The sequence below is a fragment of the Calonectris borealis genome, chromosome 15 (genome assembly GCF_964195595.1).
Source record: "Calonectris borealis chromosome 15, bCalBor7.hap1.2, whole genome shotgun sequence".
NCBI lineage: Eukaryota > Metazoa > Chordata > Aves > Procellariiformes > Procellariidae > Calonectris > Calonectris borealis.
The window spans coordinates 5,510,918-5,538,509 of record NC_134326.1 but is presented as its reverse complement, the minus strand read 5'-3'; the positions used below and the strand labels follow the sequence as shown (position 1 = coordinate 5,538,509).

General features: G+C 38.1%; 1 protein-coding gene across 3 annotated transcripts in view; it reads right to left on the bottom strand.

Annotated features, from left to right (window-relative positions):
• LCP2 (lymphocyte cytosolic protein 2) overlaps positions 1 to 11,651 on the bottom strand; it is a 31,803-nt gene extending 20,152 nt beyond the window's left edge. For 2 of the 3 annotated variants that reach the window (XM_075164089.1, XM_075164090.1), the window contains exons 1-3: positions 11,348 to 11,651; positions 7,813 to 7,875; positions 4,059 to 4,105 (exon numbers count right to left, since the gene is read on the bottom strand). In XM_075164089.1, coding sequence (XP_075020190.1) covers positions 4,059 to 4,105; positions 7,813 to 7,875; positions 11,348 to 11,425 — 188 coding nt within the window. In that variant the 5' untranslated portion in view covers positions 11,426 to 11,651. Of the gene's footprint in view, positions 1 to 4,058; positions 4,106 to 4,701; positions 4,780 to 7,812; positions 7,876 to 11,347 lie in introns of all 3 variants that reach the window. The other variant, XM_075164091.1, reaches the window with a different exon arrangement.
• Positions 11,652 to 27,592: the final 15,941 nt, after the last annotated feature.

The window sequence follows — 27,592 nt, the reverse complement described above, 5'->3', positions numbered from 1 at the left end:
TCTTGTTTATTAATTCTGACCACATTAAGTAAGGCACATTCTGTTGAATGCTGCCTTAAACCAGTCCAAGAATCTCTCTTCAGTCCCTCTTCCCTATGTCCACCCAGAGCAGTTCAACTACAGCACAGAACTGGCAAAGACCAAGTGGCTTTTTTCACCTCCCTGTTGTCTAAAGGAAAGAGTGAAAGTGAAGCAGTGAGTGGAGCTGTACTCTGCCTTTTGCTTTGGGACCTTGTGCCTGAACTAGACTTTTCATTCTACTGTGCACTTACGTTGGAATGAAAGAAAGGCTTCCATATTAAATCAAAATATAGCATTAAGCAAAGTTAATTTTCTAAACAGGGTTCCAAAGTGTGACAGCATCATCAATGTAAATATTCTGAATGAGAGTAAAAACTTACTTATATTTATCAGAGAAGCCCCAAATGGAAGAATAGTTTCAAATTTGCAGGTTTATTTAAAGGCCTAGGTACTGCAAGGAAAGAAGGGCGTGTGGGTTCGTCTAATGCTCTGTTTCATAGAATCATAGAATCATACAGGTTGGAAAAGACCTCTAAGATCATCGAGTCCAACCGTCAACCCAACACCACCATGCCCACTACACCATGTCCCTAAGCGCCTCATCTACACGTCTTTTAAATACTTCCAGGGATGGTGACTCAACCACTTCCCTGGGCAGCCTGTTCCAAGGCCTGACCACTCTTACAGTAAAGAAATTTCTCCTAATGTCAGTCTAAACCTCCCTTGGCGCAACTTGAGGCCATTTCTTCTCGTCCTATTGCTTGTTACTTGGGAGAAGAGACCAACATCTACCTCGCTTGGCACAGCTTTACGCATAAAATGAGGACAACTTTTGGTTTTGATCCTCTCAAATACTCCATGACAAAGTTGATCTTCATTCAGTCTTCATTTTCCATCCTCCACAAGATATCATGCCCCAATAGACATGCGGAATAGATTTCCTTAACCATGCCAGTAAAGATCACCTTGTCTACAAGACCTCAGTATCTCTGGCAGGCATACAAGAAAGTTAGGTGGTGACCGTAAACAAGGATGGAAATCCCTACTGAGATAAATGGACTGTGGAGTTTGTTATGATCCCTCAGGAAATCTATGTGTGGCCTATGCATATGCTGGTGCAGTGAATCCTGCGCAGACTTATTGTCCATTAACCCTTGTGCCTGCAAAACAGTAGCCAGGATAAAACTTGCAGGACCGTCTGGATGCATCAGCCACTTTTATATGGTGTCCTTATATATGTAAATTTTTAGCAAAGTTTTCAGTAAAGAGCTCAGCCCTTTTAATGGAGAGTTTTAAAGATTTTATGAAGTATTTTAATTTTCAAAATAGTGTTTAAATCCTTTTTTGGTATTTAAAAGTAAGATTCATGGAGATGTGCAGCTGTAACATGGCTGGTGGAGATAAACTTTCAAAATAATAATTCTGTTAATAATAATAGAAGATTGTGGGGGGGTTTATTAGTTCCAGGAAGTGGTCTATCATTCTTTGTAATGACAAATGTTACCTATTTAGACACGTAAAGATTCTTGTAAAAGTCACAGAATCGTCCCCAAGTAGTGACACAGTTATATTCAAAACTTGATCAGTAGATTTGCTCAAAAGTATATATTTAGTAAAACCACATACCCAGCTCCGGAGGTCTGTGTGGATATAGGCTGTGGTTTGCAAACCTTATATAGTTGCAAGTGCTGGGTTCTGTTCTTGGTACATGTAGGTCAGCATAACCCTGCTAAAATTACTGGAGAACAATCTCTCTTGTATATGTACTTTTTATTCATTCCACTGGTCAATGCTCTAAGTGTGACACTTGCTATTTACGTTAAACATTTTTACAGAATATGCTCAGATTTTAGCACTGTTGTGTATCAGGTACTATAACTACAATATACTAACGTGTATTTCAGCTTCTAGAAAAACTCTTCCTACTAGGTGAAGTTTGCATTATGATATAAAAGTAAGGAGCGAATGTGTTCTAATAGAAGTCAACAGCAAGCACTTTCCATTTTGGTGAGAGCATGAAGGTTATGAATAATGAAATTCTGAGTAATGAAATTAATGTTAAAAAGAATGGCAGGTTATTCTACCCATGAATTTTATTCTGTTCTTTGGTTGTTTTTTTTTAAATGGCAACCAGTTCTCTTCCCTGTTAAAGCTCTAAATTCTTGTTTTAAACAGTGGCATTACATGGAGGACCCCACATCACACCAACCTTTTTCCATGTATATTCACAATATTCTAGTGAATTGTTTCCCTGTTTGTAAGTGAGAAAGGAGAAAGCTGAGAACAAGGGCATTAGGTCTAAAACTATCATTCAGATTTATTAATTTACTTATTTATTCAGTTCTTCAAGTTGTGCACCAAGCTTCGCTCTTCTTTTAAAACTCTTGATTTCAAGTTCTCTTCTTGTTGAGAAACCCAAAAGATCTGACTAGAAAAGGCTGTTCACTTTCTGCTAGAGTGTTATAAGGTAAGTGAACTGTGAAAATCGAATTTTCAAAACATTTTTGAGATATCAATAGATTAGACGAGATAGGAGCAACTCCACATTGTTAGATTTCATTTTAACTATTCACCTATGACATTAGTCTCTCTTGTATGTTGTTTATTAGACCTCCCACTGACCACTTTTGACTCATGAATTTGAAAGGAAATCACCAAAAGTTCTCAAAATTAGTTCAAACAAGGAGAATACAAGGGAATTTTGCTAAATGACTGGTAAGGAGAGACAAATTATCAGAGAATTACAAGCAATGTGTTTTTACAGTATGGTAAGATGAGTTTTTCACAGACAATCTGGTGTAACTCTGGTCCCTCGGTCTCTGTAACCATAGTTAAATGTTGCTTTTAATTGACAGTAAGTTCAAAAATGCTGAGACATCTGGGCATCTTTTTTTTATAGCATGTGGGCCCCCTTACTAACACATCATATACCAGCAATCCCTATTATTGGGAAATTTATTGTGTGAAAATATAGATATGATCTTAAGAAACATGTCATGTCTGAGGCTTTCAAGTTCAAGTCCTTGCATATCTGATCCGAACAGAGGTATCCTCCTGCCCTCAGATCTAGCCACCAGCTTACCCATGAGTGCATGAATGTGGCAGACCACACAGGTATTTCAAAATTTTTCGGTATTCTTAGCTTCACCAAAACATCTTACACAAGCTCTGATGCACCAGAAAAGGTGAAGCAGACTGTATCTCCCGGAGCAAAATCAAGATACGCATAGAGGGAGTGAGTCTGGAACTGGGAAATGAGCAACAAAGAAACAGCCATGCTGGAACAACTTCAGTTCCTCTTTTTTTCTCCTTAGTTTCTTTAGAAGATCGTGAAGAGCTCCATGTGTCTTATGGTTAGGAACCTTCTAACTTCCAGCTTAAATATGTACCAGACAACTCATAGCAAAATAAAATCCTTTGTTTTTCACCATGAAATATTAGAAGAAGCTAATTTCTCTGATACTCAGTATTGATTTAATGGGAATATTGTTCTTCATTTAGTAACTTCTGTGAAATTATGAAAGCTATTCAGATAAATGCAAAACTTTTTCAAGGCCTAATCCACAGGGGCTGAGGAAAGATATTTAACACTGAATCAAATGTTCCAGACTGATTTATCTTTAATGCCTACCTAAAGGAAAATCACATGATGAAAGTCGCTTGAACTCCTCAACATACCTGACATCTTTTTTCCTGTGAGTTAAAGTCAATAGTTAAGCAGTGAACAGTTAAATCATACTTCGAAGGTAATACTGGCAAAAAAGTTTAACCTTTGTGTAGCTGCTGTCAGTCAAAAAATTTATGGACAAGTTCTTCTGAACATCCCCCAGACAATTTTTTTTTATTGCATCATTATTGTTGAGTAGTCATGACAACGCTCCTTTTATTTTGGAATATTCTTCTTTTTCTCTCAGTACAGTGCAATAAACAGGTCTCTAACTAATCACTTGCAATCATTTGCCCGATATTTCCTATGAGTTTTCACTGCAGACCAGCTAAGATTGTTTTTAATGTTAAATTGGTTTGGTTTTACTTACGGCACTCTGAGTTTCGGAAATTTCTGAATGTCATTTTCAGACATGTTCTGAAAAGGAAACACATGGTATATATCACAAAATTGTCTATGGAACACCCTGAGATTTACAAAAGTTTGCGTATTCAAAAATGTGGCATGAAGTTTCAACTAATAGAGACATAAAGTGCATAGGAAAGCAATGCAAGGTAACAGCCTGCCCATCCCATGGCTCATTAGAGAAGTGAACCCATTTTAATAAAAAATCCTCTCTATATTTTTTTTTTGTTTTGCTGGATGTTGGTTTTTACTTTATGTTGCTGCCAGTTATATTAAACTAGCTAGGAGATTCATAAACATCATGTGTATTTGTTTACACACAAAGGACTTCAACAAAGTAATCACATCTAGTTTCAAAGAATAGTATTTCTGTAGCTAGAATGTTTTAATGATAGTTTGTTAAAAAGATCTGTAAGGAGAAGTAAAACTTTAAACCAGCTCTTACCAGATGAGAGTTGGTTAAATTTGTTTGTTTACCAGCAGATGAGCCATTCTTCTAGGGTTAATATCAAATTAATGGGACTCTGTGCAAAGTTAAAGCCATTTTCTTTTCTGGTTTGGGTTCTAATCCAGTTCTTTATTGATGGTATATTTTCACATTGACTTACAGGCAAGGTTAAAATCCATCCCTGCTTTGCTTCTCAAAAGAACTGGAAATAAAAGCCTCTTCTGCAACAGCTTCCTCCCTGGAGATTGTCAAAGATACTTAAGCTAAAGCAGGTGAACAGACAGTAAACCAAAAAATTCCAGAACTGTTTTTAAGTTTTCTGGGTTTTTTCTCTTTTCTTTCTCTTGCTTTCTGGGTATTGCTTTTCATTGTAGATTGCCATCACCTAGCATACAGGAAAACATATCCTTTATGTATTTATTTTTAAAGAAATCTTCAGCTACTATAATTCATCTCAGTGGACAGTGTCAAACAATTAATAGAGAGTTACATTCTGGTAACATACTGTGCTACTGATTATGGGTGTGAGCTTAATAGAACATGTGTGGTCTGCTTGAAATCATCATCAGTGGCATTCTTGCTGGCAATTTTGGAATTCTGCTTCTCACAGTGAATGTAAAAGGACAGAATATTTCAAACGCTTTTTTAAACACTTGTAGTTTTAAAACAATGTGCAACGAAATGCCCTTCGTAAAGAGTTGTTCCTGGTAGGGAAGACAAACTTCTACCATACATTCTGATTTTATGCTATTTTGCTTCACATCTTTTTAGTACAGCTAAAAATATGGTATTTAAGTGACTTCAGAAGCTAGATATATTGAATTCCTTCATGTCTGCATGGTGAAATCAGGCAAAATTATGTACGATTGCAAAGTTTCAGGGTAAAACTGTAAATCTTAAAATAGAACACCATTTGCTGGAGCAAAGGAGGGTTTTGTGCTAAGAACCTTATCTGAAACATCAAAGTATATGTAAAATCACATGTTCTAGTGGAGATGTAGCTGGAAAACTCCTTGGACTTAAGAGCATCCTTGGCAGCCTTCTAGAAAAATCTTTCTAGAAACTGGGATGGGGGGGAGTGTTTCTTCCCCCTTCAACCATAATATAGCAATGAGGTTGCAGTTTACTCCTGACCTGAGCTGAGATGTGCTAAGTCTTGAGAGCTTTATGGATACTCTGGCTGAGAGAGTCAGCCCCTCTCTCCTTCCATCATGTGCAACTCCAAATTTAAGAGAGTAGTACATTATGAAAACTTCTGAGAAAGTGTTTTGTTTAGTAAATCACAAGCTTTGCAAACCGTCTTTGGAACATGGATGATAGTCTGGTTCTTTCTGTCTTTCTTACTGCCAACAGTAGGAAGTTTCTAATTACACATTGGTTCATAATGCTATCAATGATTTTCTGAACAGAACAAATCCTCTCTGTGTTTTTCAGCACTATTTTGCCTCTGGGAGTACTCACAGGAGTAAAACACAAAAAAATGTACTCCCTTTATGGAAATGTCCTGCAGAATTTACTGAAGAATTGTAATTTTTTCTAAAGACTTCCTAAGCTTCTCTCTGGAATTCTGTTCTGGTGATAAACCTGAAAAATATTATGGGTTTAAACTCTCATAAAAGGACCATGCTGCCGTTTTAAATATTAGAGAATTTTATTAGAATAAGTTACATGGAATCCCTCTGGTTTTATTCCTACTACATCTCAACTGGACTTTCCTTGTGGTACCCAGTAGATACAGAAATGCGACTTTGAAACTAGGATGTTATTCTGATGAATAAGACAGCAATATTTTTACAGTCAGGTTTACCATATAGATTTGACAATAGATACAAAACCTGCAAACACTCAGTCTTAACAGTTTCTTCCATGCGAATGTAATTTGGCAGTTTCCAATAACTTACAATATGTAAAAAGATATTTCTTAGAAAAACCATTCATACAGAGAAGCAATTTTTTTTCAAGATTGCATTGTACTCTAGACTATTCCACTTAAAGTCTCCTTTTGTTGTTCTGTTTAACAGGTGAACCTTTTTTCAATTATACAATTGACAAGTAGGTCAAAAGCTTAAAAAAAAGTCTCAGCAGACGTGAGCAGCTGCTTGCTTACTTAATAGAAAAGCATCCTTTGAATCTACTAGGATGCTTCTGAAGAAATGCTGCACTCTGAGCTATGTGTTTACAGAAACACTCTGGAAATAATAGGAAATTACAAAAATCGCTTAGGAATCACACAGTTATTGCTCTTGTTATTTGTGCCTCACAAACTTCCACAATTTCATAATGCCTCCAGCGCCAGAACTCCCACTCCAGCCACAGATCCTTAGTGCTTGAGGTAAGGAGAATCTCTTAGGGGTTAGTAGGATAAATCCTATGACACACATCTGAACAATTCTGACTCCACCCAGTAGGAGGGAGGTGTAATATCCTGTTCCTACTAAAGCTGTTTGAAAATTTTTATGTTGCATTTTAATGAAATGTCAAAAAGCTTGATACATTAGGACAAGTAAATAAAAAATAAGAAGGCTTTAGAAGAGGTATGCATAGATTTCCCCACTATGACTAATTATATAAATGATCAAAATGACTACTTTTGGGGAAAATAGAATAGTTAATATTTGGAAATAAAATAAAATAGAAGCAAAATGAAGTAATAATAAAAGCCCTTACACATCTTCATGGGTGTATATTTAAGACCTAAAAACAATGGAAGTTGTCAGCCTTTCTAAAGTTAAGCCAAGTTGTTGGTAAAGCCTGGAGCAATGTTGATTTAAACCCACTGGGACTTTGCTTACTAGTTTTGGTGCTCTTAAAGTTCATTGATTTTGTGTATTGCTGCAGAAGAAATCTCATTTTTACTATAGAGGCATGAAATAGTGATTACAATAGAAGGCCAGTCATTCTGACCACGTCTGTGTCTTCTTTAGTAGAAGAGGGCAATTAATAAATGTGAGTTTTCTGTAGTTATTGTTTGAAAACAAGCACTTTCTATAAAGGAAGAGATGAATTCAAGACAAGATTGTGGTTTTATAACTTCCCTGTCAGTTTAAAAAATACTAAAATATATGCATATTAAACAACATGCTTGGGTTCCCAGCATTCCATATTTAAAGCAAGTCTGGCTGATTTGAGCAAAGGCATTTACTTCTCTTGTTTATACCTCAGTAACCATCTGCGAGCTAAGTACTTTGCATCCGCCAATGCAAAGCAAGGAGGAGTTGAAACAATCACTTAATTGGAATTTTATAGGAAGGAATTTTACAACTCTACTTACCAAAAACCTCTGTCCATTTATGCTGTGCTTTCTCACAACTTTCTCACAGTCCTTATACTTTAACTGTCAATGAAAAGAAGATGATTATTACACCCTTAATTATAAGAATGGATTAAGACACTTAGACATAAGGCAAGCTTTGAGTAGATGCTTCAGGTTGCCCTTTTGTATGCTAGAGCCTGTCTAAATGGCTCATTTTGTTCTGTAAACATAGATTTTTAAGACAAGATTCTTCAGTGGACTTGAGGATTTTCATCCATTTAGGAACATGTAATTCCTCACATTTAAAAAACACCTCACAGTTGCCTGGCCCAAAGAAGTATTTGGAAAATGGATAGTTGTGGTACTGACTAGGATGAACAGTTGTGGAAAATAGGAAGTACAGCAAAAACGTTAGTGTCTTGGAAAACCGAAGGCCTGATCCCAGTCACTGAATTCATTGTTGATGTCCCTTGTTAATCCTGGAAATTATCTATAATATTTGGAAAGCTTTTCCACTATATTATATTTTATTTTATTATATTATTATATTATTATTTATATATCATATTTTACAGCAGCATCTAGGACAAGGACATGCATTTTAGAAGTTGATCATGTACATAAGAAAAGAAGACTCCTGGTCCTACCTGGCAAAAATTTAACAGTAATTTGGGGGACTTCGAAAAAAAAACCAAACCAAAAAACTAGCCACATTTAGCAAGACATGACTCTTAAATATTTCCAGTGGGTGTCTTAAGTTTTTAGAGAAAAAATTCTAAGCATCATGTGAGAACACATCTTATAATTTGGATCTGGTTAGAATGCATTTTTTCTGTTTCAAGTTGATCAAGTCCACACCAGAAGGAAGCCAAAGAGCGGGCAGACAACATGACTTTTTGGAGCCTTCAAGACAGAAGAATGGCTCTGGTCCTGCCTGAAACTTTAGTTAGTGAAAGTTATGCAGACAAATGATCTTGTGCTGCTGTGATAATTCCTCTAAAGCAGAGAACATCTTATAGGGAGCATTATGTCCTTTCTTAGTTCTATCCTATTTATTCATTTTAAGGAGTCATCTTGTAACTTGGTATTGTATGAGAACAGATCCTGAAAACATCTGAACAGCTGAGAGAATATTTTTAGGAGCCACCTTCAGTTACTCATATGCAGAAACAGACCTAACTCTGCTAAATATTTTAGGATACAGATTAAGATTTTTGTGCAGACTGAGGACTTAAACCTGTAAATAATGTCTCTTTCATAAAGTGAGTGTGATCATGACATTACCAGCACAAGTCTGTATGCAGCAGTGAGCAATTGCTATACTTGGTAGAACACATCAGTGTGACATACGGTTCTGCTTTTAAAAATAACCCTCAGGATATTACAAATACAAACATCTTTGCTTTTTCTAAAAAAAATTTAAAATCTTTAGAAATTATTTGAAGGTTTGGTTCTTTATTGGTCCTTCCCTATTTTGAATGCATGGTTTAAATTAACATAGGCTTTAAGTTAACACACCTAGAATCATTAATTAGATGTTATTTCTGTTAAATATGAAGAATTCTTATTTGACAGAAACTGAGAACTTTATTAATGCCAGTAATACATCATAGTATTTTTACATAAATTACTGATGTGTATGCTGGCTGAATTTTGCTAATATGAAGGTGTAAGCTAACAATGAATTGATGAAAATCTTACCACTGCCCTCATGTCATGACCAATCACTTTAGGTGAGAGAAGATTTGAATGTGATTGTCCTTTGAAAATCATCCCACAATTATCTTAGTTTAGGAGGAAAAAAAAATTGCTTATCCCTCTTGGACATGAATCCTGGACTTTGAACATATGGCTGCAGGCAAAATATATTAGTCAGATGCAAATAAAGCATTCCTAAGCTATAATATTTGAGCCTTTAATATGTGTCAGGGAAATTGTATGAGTTTAGCTGGGGAGAAGATCTGGTCACTTATGACAGTTGTCCAGAGCTGGCTGACTTAGGCTGACATTATTGTCTTACACATATTTCTTAGATGACTTTAAGCAGCTTTTGCCCTCATTCACCTCCCCAAAAGTGGAATGTCAAGATTATCTCTATCCTGGGGGGTATCTGGATCAGTAGAGGGGAGGTACTCAAAAATTCAGTTATGATAGAACTTACAGTTATCCTTTTATCACTGTTAAGAATATCATTATCAACTCTTTCAGGAAGCTATTTCCCTTCTTAGTCTCTTGTAAATGGTGATCCAGACCACCATGCACCAGTGTTGTAATGTTTTTCGTATTTGTCTGAAGCTGCCTGTTGATAATAATCTCATCTGTTCCATCTCCAATTCTTCGTTTCACTTGCCTGTGCCACTAACCCCTACACCCTAAAATTAGAGGTTTGCAAGTAGTTGGCAGTTTCACATCTCTGGAGATTTAGTAGACACAGACTTTGTGTTTGATCTGCTTGTTTTTATTAGCTAGTTTTGCATACTAGTATCAAACTTGCCTCAACTCCCCAAAGAAAACTCTTACAGAGTTATAGGAGCTGTTGAAACAATAAATTTCACATTATTTCAAAATGAAGCCCAAACTGTTCCAGGTTTTACAAGTCTAGTCTGACAGCTCACTTGAATATTAACCAGCTATGCTGGCTTTGCTTGAAAATGTTAAATTCCAGGCTGACAATTTTGGACTTTGGGAGGAATGTATTCAGTTGCAAGGAAGATGGAGCAGGCACTATCTCTGATGTGAATTGAAAAATAAGCAATTTACAGAGAACACACAGAAATGAAATTTCAGTAAAATTGGCTCAGTTACACATTCCTGGGCAATTACAAAGGTGTCAGCATTGCTGTGCAGAGGATATATATTGGCAGTGAATTCCTGTATTGCCTGTCAAATTATTAGCTCAGTGTGGAAACTCCTCTGCATTGTAAAATGAAATTTATAGATTGTCACAAGTGAAAAAGGTGTCAAAAGAAAGAGAAATGCCTGTCTAGTCACAAAAGGTAACATCAGAAAAATGCTAGTAGTGTTAGCTAGTAATCTTGAGCCCAAGAAGTTTTAGAATAGAGAAGTCAAACCAAAAAGCGAAAGGTTTTTCCAACTGAGCCTAAAAAAATTAGGAGTCGTGTATCCACAACTGCTAAGTTTCTGGCTGGGTTCTCATGGATGTGATTAGCAAAGACACTCAGAGGCTCATTTGTGAACACTGAGCAATTTGAAAAAAAAAATCTCTTCTGAAAATCATTGAAGAAGACCTAGAAAGCTTGCAATCTTCACACATTAATGCCTTCTACAGCTGTTAATATGTTATATCAACGATTGTTGTAGTAAAGTGTATATTTTCTCTGAAAAGCCATGAGTTTCTCTTATACTCAATTTAAAACACACTTCCAAGATTCATTTATAGATTTCACTGGCCAGTTTAGCTCAGCTTCTTAATTGTCAGTGGTTTTGCTTTTAGTTTTGCAGCAAGCTTTGCCAGTTATAAAAATATGTAAATTTAACACATTACAGTAGTTTGCTCCTCCATCATACAAAGACGAAACACAGTTAAACTTACCGTCCTAAAATATTCTGCTAAGTCATCTGGGTTCCACGTAACCACGTCTGAACGGTAGGGAATGTTTCGTAAATCCATTGTAAGTTTTCTCCTCTTCAGAGGATGTTCATAGCAGTGCTATTGATGAAACAGCCATATATTCCCTGTGTGTGACCACCTCCAGCGTGTCCAGTAATTCCTTGCCTAATGCCCAGCTTCTTCTGTTTAAGTCCTGTTTAAGTTGTTTTTTTTAATTTAGAACTACGGTGTTAGGACCTCCAAGAGATACTGCTTCCTCTAATTCAAAATGGTCTCTTCTCAGAAAAGTTGTCAGCTAGTCAGCCTTACCACTTCCTTTGTCTGAATATAAATAAGTAAACAAGGAAGCACAGCAAAGTGTTGAAAATGTTCTGCCTGCTACATACAAGTAAGCGCCTATGGACCCTATTTGCTTGTAATTACATACATAAATACTTATGTATTTACACACTCCATACAGTATAAAAATATTAGCATATTATCTGCATAGACATTGGTTACTGCTTCTGTGCAAGTCTAGCCCAGGCAAGCCCCCCTCCAAAGATGAAAACTTTCACTTAAGAGAAACTTCTTCAACTTACCTCACTACCTGAAGTGTCACATTATCTGTCTTTGATTTGTACAGCAATAAAAGGTTATTGTTGGAGTTGTAGGGAAGGAAGTATGCATGAATTAGGGATGGAATTACAGTCAGCATTCCTTCAAATAAGGAATTTCTCAGTGAAACTAAAAAATGGACAAGCTTAGATGAAAAATTATTACATTGTCATTGTTTCAGTGCTCCGTTTTTGGGCTACCTCTAATGAGGATTTTTGTGTCTGAAAAAGAATCCACAGAATCATGGTATTACCACAGGGACATGAAAGACTGCATCTGTCAGCATAGCCAGTTCAGGCACCATCCTATCAGTAGGTCCCTTTGGTGAGACTACATTTAGTAATTCCAAATGTGCTTGTTTTTTTAAAAAAGCCAGCATGTCCATTCTCCCTTTTCTTGATGCGGAGTTTCCTCCCAAAGTTGTGCTGGTATGAATGCTTGGGGTCACTGTTCACATCCGCTCCAGCAGTCTGCACGAAAGGTGGTATTTTCTGAGCTTCCTATATTAATAAGAATAGATGCATAGTTCTGAAACACTGGAAAGGAAAGTTTCTCTTCTTTCTAATGAAATGCATTACTCTCGCTATTTCTAGTCGTTGAAGACCTTCTAACCTTGCATTTGTAATTTGCAAGTGCATTGCATACGAGTGCATGTATTTGAGGTCATATCTACAAGTCTCTATAGTATTGTATATAAGAGTTTTCCTTTTGAAATTCAGTCTGATTTAAAGTAGCTTGCTTTTTCTGGAGAAATTTTGGTAAATGATGGCAGCATAGTATTTAAAACTCTAAAACTAAACTGCTGTAACAGCTGTTCTAAACAATGTAGCATTTATCAGATACATGATATAGCTGTGTTTATGGGTTCTTATTTTAAATGACCTGTATGAATCATCTGAGGCATGTACTGACAGTATCACAGCAATATCATCACCTCTTCATTGTAAATCTGGGTCTGGAGATGAAATAGGACTAAATTAACTTGTGACAAAGGATTCCCAAAGGAGAAGTTGTTCTGATGGTGCATTATCAGCAGTGGTAAAGGGGAGATTACACAGCTTACATCTCAGACACCCAATCACGCAGCAAGTCTTTCAACAGAGAAACAAGTTTCTTACAGTACAGAGACAGGATGAAGCCTGTGCTATAATTTCTAATTGTTCATTCTGTTACAGTATTTCATTACCTTCTAATCTAATTTCTATCCCAAATCCAGTGTAGCAGTTCTAATTTCAATTATGTTATTCCTTATTTGTACTAATGTAAAACTAATTAGTCTGGTCAAAATTTATTCTGATGATGTTATAGAAGAATCATAGCATCATTTATTCTGATGCTGATAGGAGAAAAGCAGGCACCTTTAAAGTCAATCTCCTAGTCTAGAGAGCAACTAACACAGAAATTCTAACACATTTATCTCATCATTATTATTTCCTTGGATCCTGTCTATGTCACTGGGAGTAATTGTAGCTACATGCAGTTTTCATTTAGCAAAACCCAGCTGCACATGTACTTGAGCTTTGTTTTTGTCTAGAACTTCTTTTGTAATGTGATAAACACTTAGGATGTGGTGGCCAGGTGAGGCTTGCTGAGGAAACATCACTTTGTATGTTCTACATTTGAATTTTCAGATATAATGCTAGAATAGTGCAAAAATTTAAAATTGCATTTCCAACCTATGTATGTATTTGAACATGTCAATGGAAAATGTTGTTCAACTCGCAAATAACCATGCATGAGTCATGGCCCCCAATCCCAGACTGCAGAGAGTTGTTTTGAAAGATGCTTTTAAATGTCTGTCTTTGTGGCCCAGAAATGCAATGTGGCAAATCTTATATTCCACAAAAGGAAAATATTGATCCTGGAAAAAAGACCCCACATTATTTCCTCACTCTTTTCATTGTTCTTCTGATTACTCTTCCCCTATTTTCGCACTTTCTCCCTTCAGAGTCACTGTTGTTATCTCCAGAATTAGCACTTTCTCCTAGGTGCTCCTGTTGCCTCCAGTATCCTGTGCTCAGAGAGGCAATTTCAACACTGATGGTCACCAAGAAAGGAAATCAAGAGAGAAAAAGTTAAATGTCCACACTCATGCAAGCTCACATGCCAGAATCTCTAGGCAGATTTGGGTAGGAGTGTAAGGGAGGATGTCTGGGAAGTAACCACGTCTGATCTTTACAGAGGAAGACAGAATGACTGCAGGGATAGCGTTAGGGTAGTCAAATGAACTGCAGCCAACAGACAGGACCACAGAGAGTTCCTGGGGAAGAATGTCAAGTTTGACAGGCTACATGCAGAAATTTGGTTGATAACTAAATACATTTCAGAGGTAACAATCCTAACTGTCTGCTGTGAATGATCACATGCTTTGAATCTTAGTAGTTCAATCTTATATTGCAAGAAATGAAGACACAATAAGTAGGCAGCATAAGATACATCTGTTCTATAATATAATTTGTTATATACTTCAGCTGGCAATCTTCCATGAAATGGATTTGAAGCTCTTTCTTAGATTTTCAGATGCTGAGAAACATGGACACTACAACTATTATCACGTGCATACCTTTTCCATTGTGACCTTTTTTCCCCTCTTTTTAAAGAATTAGATCTTTTATAGTTGATGCCTGCAGTGATACAACCTTCACATAAAAAATGTGTTTCTTCAAATAACAGCTGCCAATGGTATAGTTCTTTCAGATGTAGTGATGGTCTGGTGACTGATCTTTGAAAATGTGAGAGCCTCACCATTTCAGGCACCGCAGGAGGGAAATTCACACTGCCCACATTCTGCTGCCTTCAAAGAGCCTCAGTATTTTCCATTTTCTCTCACGTCTTTCTGGTGGTGTTCTGTGCCGCAGCACCCTGCTTTAAGTGGAGTCAAGGGCTTACTTTGAACAGCTTTCAGAATGGCTTATTCTTCTAGAATAACTCAGTTGACGTGTCCATTTTCCTAGAGCAAAGCAAAAAAAGTTCAAACTTTATAAGAATTTAGTCTTCATGTTCATCTCAGTCCCAAAGTAAAGTGGATCTTTATGACATGTTTTTCTTTTGCCCTGCTCAATTTTGTTTTTAAAAGACTTGGGTACTTTCTTCCTTTTATTCTGGGAATATTTACCATTGCCAGCCTATATTTCCTTTTTTAACATTGCATGCCTTATTCCCAAGCTGTATACCTAACTATAACACATGGAAAAAAAGCTTTCATTTTTATACCCTTTAAAAATCACCACGGTATTATTATATATTCCTTGCTGTCTTTAATAATCACTGAGCCACACTTTGTACTCCTCAAATGTCCTTATCCATTATTTCCTTAATTCTTGTAGTCAAGCATTAACCATTAATGCAATGTCAATGCATTAATACAAGATCCAAAACTGAGTCTTTGCCAACTGAAAAAAGTTCTTTTGCAGGAACGGAACTACGAGTCTTCCTCACCACCTTGTGGCTGAGTCACAGACCGACACCAATCACGAACGACTGCTATTTTCAAGAGCAGGGATGGACACTGAATTGCTAACGCTGTACAAATTTGATACTTGGTTTATATACATGGCACTTCAATTGGACTAGCAGTCGAGGTAGATGCTAACCAACCTACCTGCATCTGAAATATATGGTTTGAATAAAACTGTGTCTGAGACACTGGCTTCAAATCCAATTTCACAAAAAAAAAAATTCTGCGTACTCTTTCTGAACTCAGCCCTCAGCAATGATTTTTCTGGATGGAAAAAAAATGTGCAGACTTGAAGAAGCATATTTTCTGTTGCTAGTGAATTGTGTTACTTTGAGTAGGTGGAAATACGGAATTTCGACAATTCTAAAATATCTGAAATCATAGAATACAGCCACTAGAGTGCAGCTGAACTCTATTCAGAAAACAGAAAGAATCCAATACCTATTAAGGTGCTGTAAAAAAACAGACAAGTAGTTAGAGATATTCTAGCAAGAGTACTTTTTTTTCAGGTACATATTTTGTTCCATTCTGTTAGGGCCATAAGTGGCATAACGTGTCTAGTTTGTCTGGAGATGCTGCAAACAAATGCAGAGGAGAACACCTAGCAGACCTTAGAATGGATGTCTACTGAGGAAAGACTGAAAAAAATGTTTTGCTTAGTCTGGGAAAGGGAAGTTGGAGATGAGGGAAGGAAAAAGGAGACAAACTTAGTGACTTCGGGTGATAGCAATCCATTGTTCTTGTGACCTGTGAAAGGCTCTGCTAACAAGAAAATCAGATGCAAGCTTAAAAAGTAGGTATTGCAGATTGAAGAACTCTCCTGCCCAGAATTTGGACTGTTCAGTGCAATTCAACAGGTTGATTCATAAACTACCAAACAATGCCAGCTGTACTGTGGCTCGGAAGGAAACTAAGTGGGCCAAAAGGACAACTGGAAAGGATGTTCTGTTTTGGATATCATATCCCATTTTAGTACAGTGTCTTCCAGGTATAGAAGTCTAACAGCAAACACGCAGGTTTTGTAAATGGATATGCAAGTTTGACAGAGACATTGGAGTTATTTACGGTGAAAATGAAGAAATTTAGAAATATACCATCTAGTCTGGGGTAACTGCTTGGACTCTTTCCACCTGTGCTATCAAAAAGTACAGGTTTCCTCCCACCAGCTCCAGACAAGACTGCTGCCAAGGGGGCAGCTGCAGGGCTCCGGTTCCCCTCAAGGCCCTCTTCTACCAGTGCAGCTCCCTTTTGCTGTAACAGCTTCTGCTCTGGCTCTCACCTGATCCCTGACACTCCTGTCTCCTCTGCACCACTGCAGAATTGGGCTGTGCCATGCTGTGCTGTGGGAACCTGCCAGCTCTACAGCCAGACCTCACCCAGTGGCAATTGCTTTGATTATTTTGGGTTTTCGTAAAAAGCAAAATTAAAACAAGGTTGAATGTTGCTGTTATGGTGAGTAAAAGCCTGCTATTTAGGTCTAAATATAAGGAGAGGTGATCAGGCTCAAATTATTTTTATCAACGCTGTAGTCAAAAGAGGGGAACAAAAGAGTCCCTGAACAAAGTGATAAAACCTGGGAGAGGAAGAAAAAAGGACAAAAGTGAATCCAGCTAGGGATGTTTCCTGTCTGTGTCTTGGGTCCTATATGCCCTGGTTTCCCTCTGAAGAGCTGAAGCAGGGTGGAAGGTGCTGTGACATGCTCAGCAGTGTGCAGGTGGCAGTACCAAGCAGTGGCCATCAGTGATGAGAAAAATGAAAAGTGCTCACCTCTGCAGCTACTCACAAGGATGGAGGACAAGGCTGGGTTCAGGACTGTTGCTAAAGTATGCCCTACAGGGTGATAGTTTTGCCTACTATTGGACTTACCAGATTGCTTTTTTTTTGGTGTGGTTTCTCCTTTTCTTGAAAGAAATCTGTTGTTTTAAACCCTTTTGAGTCAGTGTTTGTGAGTGGGCTAATACTGCCTCTTGCACAATGCTGAAGGTAGTTACTGGGGAGTATTTAATGTTATTTAATTTCTTTACTATGGAACAGCACCTGGTAAAGGTTATATATGGCTTTGTAATTTTGCAGTGTATCTGAAGTTGCATACAGCTTGTTAACTGGATGCTGACTGAGCAGTGACCTCCATTCAGGCTGAACTCTCTCATGCTGTGAGGAGGTGCAATGCAGGCCCTAGGAACCCACTTCAGTACTCTCAATATCACAAATAGCGCTTGTGAAGTCAAAAGTGATCTTAAGCTGCAAGGAGGAGAAGCTTTCACTGCAGTTGGGTAAAATACATGTAAGACATAGCTGCTTTTGATTTTTCTTGGTTGAGAGTATGGCTTTGAAAGGAGCTTCCAGGAGTGCAAATGCAAGAGAAGACATTTGTGCAAACCATGACAAGGGTTGGTCTGCCGTGCTCACCTTTGGTACTGGCCATCAGCGTCCGCAGGAGCTGTTATCCCTAGATGGCGCCGAAGCCCGAAGTATTCCCGCTCGGTGCTTCTGTAGTACCCTTTCAGTTTGCTTTGCCTTTTTTTTTTTTGCTACGTGTTTATTAAAAAAAAAAATAAATTAAAACTGTTCTCTTTTAGCAGAGACGAGTGAACAGTAACAAAAATCTGATTTTTATTTCATCAGTTTTTTAAACAGCAGTATTTCAATTTTATCCAACTATTCTGACAGCTAAATATATGATGATTATTTTAACTCAGCCCATTTTGTTATTTTTATCAAATGAACTATTGATACCACTAAACCACTTATTGGCTCTGATATTCAGATTGTAAGTGATCTCTTTTTATTTAGACAAACAGCTTTTTTCTTAACCTAAACAAAGCTAACTTTATAGGACTTGCAGAGTTTACTCTGCTTTCAACTCAGATCTGTACTGGTTAACAACATCAAATTTTGTCATTGTACCCGTCACAAGGAAGGCTTGACAACCCAAAGAAAACAATTGCTCTTAAGTTTAAAGTCAATATCTGGAGTGAATGTTGCAATTGCAGAGCATCCATACACAAACTCAGAATTGGATTCTGATCCTAGTATATTTCAAATTCTCTAAATATTTAAACAGCTTACTGAACAATAAGAAAACCACTAGTGATTTTGCAATGCTGAGAAAAAGAAAAAAGCTTCAACAGCTTATGTGCTGATATGTGTTCATTTCAGACCTTCAGTGAAAAAGTTTTTGTCAATCCTGAAAGTTTTTGAGAGTGAATTTCATGCCAAATCAGAAAATATGTTACTTGTGAGGCCGTTTTGATGAAAATAATGATATTTCAGCTTCTTAGTTATACTTACAACCCAGTCATGCTATTGGCAGTTTCTGTTATTCGAGCAGTGTTCCTAGCAGACAGAGCAAGAAGCTGGGACTCAGAAGAAATGCTTAGCATTCTCATCTTTCCAGCACATATTTTTTTCTTGCAGGCAGAGAAGACACCATCACATGAATGCCAGAATGTTTCCTCCTCTACAGATTTCCTTAGGGCTTCTGAACCAGTAGATGCACCTAAACCAGCATGGTCTGGAGGCACAGATATCTAAGAGAAAAAAAGAGCTGCTGCTAACCACCATAGTCTCTGGTATAGTTTTGTTTTTAGTGTTAGTTTTGTTTTCAATATTTATATTCCTCTCTATGACTGGCTCAGAGTTTCCAAAGAGCTGAATTCTCGAACACCCCGTGCTTTTCAAATTTTCAGTGTCACCTTATGTTCAAAATAAAGTATGTAAGAGATTTTTTTTTTCTCATAAACAAGCATTTTGCATATATTTTAATTTGCATACATGTATAGTACTATGAGCAGAGTTAGAAACCATACTTTTTAATCCTCTGGCTCATTATGAAGGAGGGTCAGCACAGATCAAAAATAATTATCCAGTTGGGGTAGTCCTAATCAGTTAGGTCTCTCATCCAAGATGTAGATTAAAGTAACAGCAGTGTCAGAGTAGGATCTCACCTTGCTGCTTGTTGATAAGTGACACAATACATTCTGTCACTAAGGGCAGAAGTGTCCATTGCCCAGAGCAGTGTAGGGATGCGATTTGGGCCTCCTTCATTGGCTACAGTGGTGGAAAAGCTCAAAGCCTCAGAAGGAAGACCCGAGACTGCTGAACTTTCGCACACATTTAAAGACAGCATTAGGTGGTGCTGCAACTGCAAGAGGTGGTCCTTTCCGAACCTCTGGGTTCTGTATTTGTGCTGCTCCTGCTTGTGCCAGCATGAGCATTGTCATGACCACATGAAGAAACAGGATCAGGGATTTGGCTGCGCTAGCTAATTTAACAAAAAATAATGATGAAATAGTTGGTTTCAGACTGTAGCTCTTCCCTGATATGGCTTTGTTGTATGACTATGCAAGTGGTTATGCCTGCACAGAGTAGGAGGTGTAGCATAGCAAGAAAAATTTTTGGCGCTGGGTCTGCGGGGAAGTCTGGGCTGTTTCTTTTGGCAGCAATGCCAGTTCAGACTGTACATTAAATAATAACACAGGCAAAATAGATCGTCCAGAAAAAAATGGGAACCTTTTTCATTTTTACTGTATAGTTAATCTCATTTCACCATATTGTTCTGGTTGATGGGGCATGCACTACTTCTTATTTAGGATTTAAACTTACAGAATTAAAATCCTATTTCCCAGAGAAAGTTGAGCATTCTTTTATGTGCTTCTTATATTTTGACTGTTAATCCTCTGTATAGTTTAATATGTTGTGGAATTTAATATGTTGCGCAATTCATTTCAGGTAGTTTTATTATAAGTGACTTGTAAATAACAAGCTGTGACACTGAAAGAAAGCTGAAGGCAGACACTGAAGTGTCTGAACTGTCTGCTACTTAACTCAGCACAGTAAGTGTTGAAAGTTTCCTACAACTGTCTATTTTTAACTATTCTGCAAAACTCCCACTTGTTTCTCATCCAATATCACTATTATTCTTAAGTTATTCAGGTTCAATAAAGAAGATTCTGCATTAATGTTTGTGTGAACTGGATATATGATATCAAGTCTGTGAAGAAATAGAACTGCTCTTTATTATACTTACTTGTCTTTTACGTGGGTGGTTTTGGGGTTTTTTTTTGCTGTAGAAAGGCACAGTTTGTCATTGATTCTGTGAACAGATTTTCTTTCTTAGTGTCCATATACTATCCTACTGGGCACTTCTGCTCACCACACTGGATTGTGATGAAGTTCTGGTGATTACAAAAGTCTCACATCCAGATGTGATTTCTGGCATATGTGCTCTGGCTTGCAGGAGTTCAGACATGAGAAGCTGGTTTGCCTTCAATGGTAGCAGCTCTTCATCCAAGGACCTTCTCTCTGGTTATGTCATATAGATTTGACTGTCTTCTACTGTCACCCCATGCCAGTGCATTTGGACTGTGTGCCTAGCACAGAAGTTAAACAGAAGGTAAGCAAGCCCCATAGTTGAAAACATGCCTCCAGTCTTCCATAGAGGGAGCTGCTGATCTCAAACAGTATTTATAAGCTAATAGATTTTCCAAGGCATTATGTCACTCACAAATTAATCTTGCTCATGATATAGCATGTCTGGATGCAGAAGTAATGAGTGTATACCAGGAGACTGCAAGCACCTGCTCTGCCAGCAGAAGTCTCCCTTGTATGTCAATATGAAAGATTTAGCTCTACTTTTCACCCATTTCTCACTTAGAGAAATTCTGTGCTTGGATCACTCAAGAGTATTTGCCCATATGCTGTGTTCCTGTGCATCAGGGTCCTGAGGGCACTAGTAAGCCCTAATGGCCCTGACTAGCTTCACCTGGGGCCTCCACCCACACTCTGCCCATGGTCTGGGGCTGTATTTAAGCTCACCTCAGGACTATGCTAAGATATTTGTTGTTGAAAATTTCAGTGGGCAGAGAGAGGTCTCCTCACATAAGGTAATATTTGCTTTCCAGTAAAACTTTTGCTTTCAAGCAAAGTTTCTGCTTTCCATTCTTCATTGCATCAGTCAAAGGCTTGACAGTACATAAGTGGGGACGATGAATGCCTGGGTTGTTCTAATTGTAGTCATGTAAAGACATGGGCTGCTCAGTGCTCTTATTTAGGTTGCCATGTTACTTTAGGATGGTCTTGAAAATGAATGACTTCCTAATGTTGGTAGTTTCTGGAGGGTAATCTTGAGGATAAGCTCCCTGATGCTGTTATGAAGTGTGTGTGGGGCTGTTGGATGCTTTCTTTTTTTCCCAGCATTTGCTCTGATCTAGTGGTGTTGGGGAGCTGAACTAGTTCTCCCGTAGATAAGAGGGAATGTAAGTAAGGAGTTGTATGAATCTGGTTCCTTGCTGTGTAAGATGTATAAACAGCATAGAGGAGCAAGATGACAGAGATCAAGCGAGCATCCTACGCAGCTGGGTGCACACAAGCTGCATGCTTGTGGCGCAACTCCAACTGAGAAGCTATATAGCTATTTTAGTTGGCAGTCAAGCATAGGCTATTAATTCCTGATAGGGAGTGGGACTCCATATCCCCTGTGTCAAAACTGTGCCACTATAACTACTTTCTGATTGTAGTTTTTACTCTTCTGGCTGGTGTGGCCATGAGAAAAAGTGCTGTACTTCTTCCCTTCTGTAGGCTGTAGACATGCTTACTGTTACACCAGCAAGACCACTCTTACTGAGTTTCTTATATATTGTTCAGTCTGATTAATCCAGATTGCTTGAACATTTGTGCAGAGTCCTGTTAAAGGTTGGCTATATAAGTTTATATGTCAGTGCATCAGCTATGGTAATTTTTTTGCACTACCTTGATTAACAGGTGAACTTCATAAGGAACTTTGAATTTTTCATGCTATTGTTGCTGCTTCTTAAGACCTGTCCAAGTGAGACTGGATATGGACAAGATACCTACTATGACCTGGTAGAACCAGGTACTCATTTACCTAGGCAGGCTTGTTCTTGCTTACTAGTTTGAATGTTTATAGGTCAGAAGCATGTTAAATGTTTCTTGCAAATAGAGACAGTGATATCTCTAGTGAAAAGAGCAAATTTAAAACCCTTCCTAAAACTTGTGAACAGAACTTCTTAGGTGCAGGGTGAGACACCTCCTTTATTCCTCTGCCCTGAAGTATAATTTGGAGCAGATTTGGGGGCATATTTTCTTCTCTATCTAGGCAATATACAGAAACTATCTCTTTTCACCTTTGTGTACTTCTGCAGCAACAGACTTACCTTTGTGCTTTAATGTGTTCTGCGATATGGATGCAGCCCTCCAGAGGTTATCAGGTGAATTGATGGGGTTTTTTGTCTTAATTCAGCCAAGACAGAATCATTATTGATCAGCATGAAGTTCTGTAAAGAGATTAATATTGTGTTAAGACTCCTGGAAATGGATCTGTATACAAATCTTGTGTTTACTTGGCCTTTCCTCAGATTTCCAAAGTAAAATTGTTGCTATTTACATGGAGATAAATATCTATAAATAGGAGCAAAGAAGGGATATCTTCCATGGCACATATCCCATGTAAACAGCTTGCTAAGTGCTTGTGCTGCTCAGTCAAATAAACAGCTGCCAGTTGCAGACTGCTTTTGGATAATGTTGAGAATCTAATGGACAGCATAGTTCCAGAATGTGCTTTGGCTGCCCGTGTTAGTGCGTGGACGGTTAACAGGAGAAGCCATTTGTACAAAGGGAGCTCGGGTTCCCATTTGTGCTCAATAGCAGTCAGAGCTATGTTAATACAACATCTGTCTTACTGCAACTGCACGTATAATCACATTTACTTTGCAGGAGGACATGTATTAATTATATATTAATAAAAAATCAGTTCTCTCTAGGTGTTATTAGCTTCAGGCTCCAGTTTCTTAAATCTCAACATTTATTGAGACAATTTTTGGTTAAGTGCAGAATTTCATTTTAAGTGAATAAAAGCAATAGTGTGCTTCTGTGGCTGTGAACCAAGTCAAGCTCTGTTACCTTGGGCTGTTGTCAGAGCTCAGGTTAATGTCATTTAAGTCTATATGGAGGAGGAGCTGGTGTGTGTGGCAGAAGCAACATGGAGGTGTTGGTGGGGAAAACAGGTATATGCTGAGGATAGGTCTTGAGGTGATGAGGGCAGCAAGGACACCCTGTCTGCTCGCTCAGGGTTTGTAGGGTTACTGAGGAAAAAGTTCTCCGGAGTAGTTCTCACGCAAAGAACTGAAACTGGATTGGGGGGGTGGAACCGGAAGTGGTAAGCTCAGGGCCAGATCTGTTATGGAGATATATGGCCAGTGATCTGCTGATATTTACTGGTTTTGAAGACACTCAGTGATTCTTCTATGAGAACAGGGACAAGCCCCAGCCACTGACTGACAAGGGGGCATAACAGACTCATCTTGTCTCCCCATAGGCTCTACTGTGGGATGAGGTGTTCCAGCCCAAAGCCATGTGCAAAGCAGAAAGCCGCGTGCAGTTCAGAAAAATGCAATTTGTTGCAAATGTGCCTTAATGACATAAGAAATACTTTCTTCAGAAAACATGAGCAACTTTACACCCCATCTTCTTAGGCATAATAGAAAATTATTGAACAGTGTACGGAGTCACTGGCTGCAGGGATAGGAAAATAGAGCACGTCTAAGGCAAATGTTTGCAGAATCATGAGCAGTAAGAAAGATGAGAGCATTAACTGCAGTCATTGAGGGTTCAAATCAGTTCAGATCTTCAGCTGGACATGATCTTTTTCAGTTCTCTCGAAATACTTCATCTTTGCTTTAAGCGCTATATTTGGTCTGAATCTTTTGCTTATAGATCACTGACAGGCGACAGAGGGCCTGTTCCAAAGCCGGGTGGATGGCATGGGAAGATCCAGGCTGGGGCTTGCTGTGCACTTTGGCTAAAGCTAGAGTGTACTTGCTTTGCTATTAATAAAAGTACTGTGTAGACTTTAAAAATACTTTGGTTCCAGCAGTTAATATTACACCCTGAATTCCTTCTGCCAAATTCATAGGATAAAAGATTGTAAGAAATTGCTGGGACGAGCAGGGTAGAAAAAGCACTGAGGTGGAGGCTGGGTTTGATCCACTTCATATGTGGCTTTGGGTATTTATAATTTGAAAGGATTGATGAAAGGAAGAAAAATCACTTGAGACTTGTCAAATAGTAAGAATCAGTCCCAGGTGGGGAATATATAAAGAGAAGGCTGGGTGGGAAAGGGAAAAAAGTTGATTATAGAATTATAGGTTTTCATTTTACTGCAGCATTTGCTGGAAGAGGTACAAAATGATTTTGTTGTATTTTAAATGGGCACAGGCTTTGGGTAACTGCATTCCCTACAATGAGATGATACTTGCTATTTTTCTGCAGAGAAAGCCCAAAAGGCAGCTGTTAATTCTGTAATGTAACCTATGGGAGCAGTTTTACCATGGCTACAATGTGTTTTAAGGTAAATATTTTTATTTATTAAAAAGTAGTAAGCAAGCTAAAACTGTGGGTAGAACTGGGAAAGAATTCAAATCATATTTTAAGCATAGTGCTTTCTGAGGCAGAGTTAGTTATGTTCACGTCTTGAGCCACAGTATTTCCATTTCCCAGTGTTTATTATACCAGAATTATTCATGAATTTAAATCAGGTCTGAACACTGATCTTTGACAGAAAGATTGTAGCTTTCCTCTCCCAATCAAGCATATCACCATTTTCCAAAGCAAACTGTTCGCAATAAGGTATGTATAGTATAACATTTAGTAATTTAATTATTTCTAAAGATTTTTTTTTCTGAAAAGCAGTAAGTCACATTCTCGAGTTTTGTAACAGAGAAAGCTAATTTGCTGAATAAGCTACTGGTCAGAGATCAGGTGATGAGGAATCTTGCACGGGGAATGTAAGTGTCTGCATAACTGATGTTTTTCATTACACTTATTTTCCCCTGCAAGCTCTGCATGTAAAGAGGTCACATGCCTAAGTGTAGCAGGAAAGAAAATAGTGTCTATTTCCTCCTAGACCACAATAATACTTTAAATATCTCCTTTACAGCTTTCTCTTACAGTACTGCCTTGCTGCAGCTGAGATATGGGCCTTATTATAGCAGCTACTTCCGAAAGGCACAGTTGTCACCCCAGATAACTTATGGAAAGATACTTCAGGAGTTATAGAAACTTCTTGGGATCCCAAGATCCACAAATCCTACTACGTAATATTTAGGTATTTCAGCCTACTTAAACATGTTAAATTTTTACTGAAGTACCTTGCATGTATATGAAGCACTGCTGTTCTTGTGCTGGCTGGGGTGTCATAAATTTGCATTCCTCACAGCTGCCTAGTGCAAAGTGTTGTGAGACTAAGCACGCAATGCTATATCCCTTTATAGACCTTGTAAAGGAGGCTAATTTACACTTTACAAATGAGGGATTGAAAACTTCTCCAGAAAAAATTAATTTTCTAGGAATGACTGACTGTCGTCATAGACAACATCTTCCTGTGTGGGTGCAAGATCTGTTCCTTTAACCTTTCCCTTTTGCTAATGTAAATGTGCAGGTGTGGATGAGCTGGAAGGTGCTTGGATGTTAGAGGGATGAGCACAGCATAAGAACCTGTATAGCATAGAATATCACCAAGGTCACACAGAAAGCATATAGCAGAGCAGCAGTTTTAATCCATGTAGTCTGAGTTCCAGTCCAGTGCATTAACTGTCTTCCTGAATTAGTCATCACTTGGCAAAAATCTGAACGATTTCGCAGATTTGTGATTTTGTGCTACAGAGGTGTTACTTAGTTATTAAACCAGGTATTTCCTGCACTGTAGTAACATTCAATGCATATTTAGTCAGGAAGCCATTTTGCTATTACTTATCCTTAGTAAGAAAGGATCTTCTGTGTGGGCAAGGTGTTGCTGTGCATCCATTTACCACCACTCCTGTGAATTTGGCAGAAGGAATTCAGGGTATAATATTAACTGCTGGAACCAATAGACTTATGAGAGCACAGGTAACAGTGTGGCTGTTTTGATTTGTGTGAAGATACTGGTATGCCCAGAGCAACTAGTAGAGAGGGAGAGTGTAAAGATGACTTAGAGCCAGCTTTGTTTAACCATGGTTGTCTTTGGCTTGAGGGAGAACCATTCTCTTCCCCCATTCAAGTCCTATTCTTCTGTTTTTACCCTCTATTACGGTTTGTGAATGGGAGTTTGCTTTGAGTGGACATGAATTCAATGTCAAGTCAGACATCTTGGAACCAACAGCCTATGTTAGGCTGAATGCAGTAAGACAGGCCCACTTCAGAAGTATTTTGAACCTGTTCATAGGTAGCTTCTGATGAGCTGTGTTTAAAAGGAGTTGCAAGTGACACATAATTCATCTAAATTTAACTTCACCCTTCACAAAAGAACAATTCTGAAAAGGAAAATATGGTAAGGAATTTAATTAGATTTCCCACTGTTGAAAGCTTATGAACAGCAGCATAATGCAATAAACCTGATAATGAGGATAGAGTGCGGTGTTAGTGAGGCCTTGACATTAAAGGGAAAAAACAGATGATTCTATGGGACAGCAGTGTTGCGAACAGATGATCTGTATTCAAAAGAAAGTATAGTGCAAACATTAAACTTTAATGGAATAATCTCAGGGGGAAGGTTATTTTCATGCAGCTGAACATTTTTCTTATTAGCATAACACATGGTCACTTTTGCAACAAGCATAATAATGTTGTTCATCATCCATTTGTTCTGTGTAAAGGTTAAGTCTCCTTGGAAGTATAGTCAAATAAACTAGTTCACTATCCACTTTGGAATGCATTCTCCCTGTGATGAGGATATTTGGGTTCTAGGCACTACTTCAATGCCAGTGGAAACTACACATTTTTTTTTTTAATATTTGAAAGAAAGGGTAGCGCTAATGCTTTGCGTTAGCCACCTTTGGAGATCAGACTTCCTTATGAAATGTCTGTGTGTACTCATCTTAATGTGTCCTTTGTGAGGTAAATGGGATTCTTACTCTACACAGAAAGCATGGAGAATGACTTGGTCCCAAAATTTCAAGGCTAGGTACATGAAGTGAGGCATCTGATTTCTTAACAAGGAATTCTTCTGTTCTGAAGAGATTAGTGGTGGCAAGCACTGGCTTATTAAAGATGTCTAGAAGTTGAGGCTCTATTTTGAATATTTTTGAGCCCCAGTGATTGTTGAGGTTGGACAGGGCTGGTTGGTTATAACTTTAGCAGTAATGTTGAGGTGCATAGCTCTGGTAATAGACCATGGA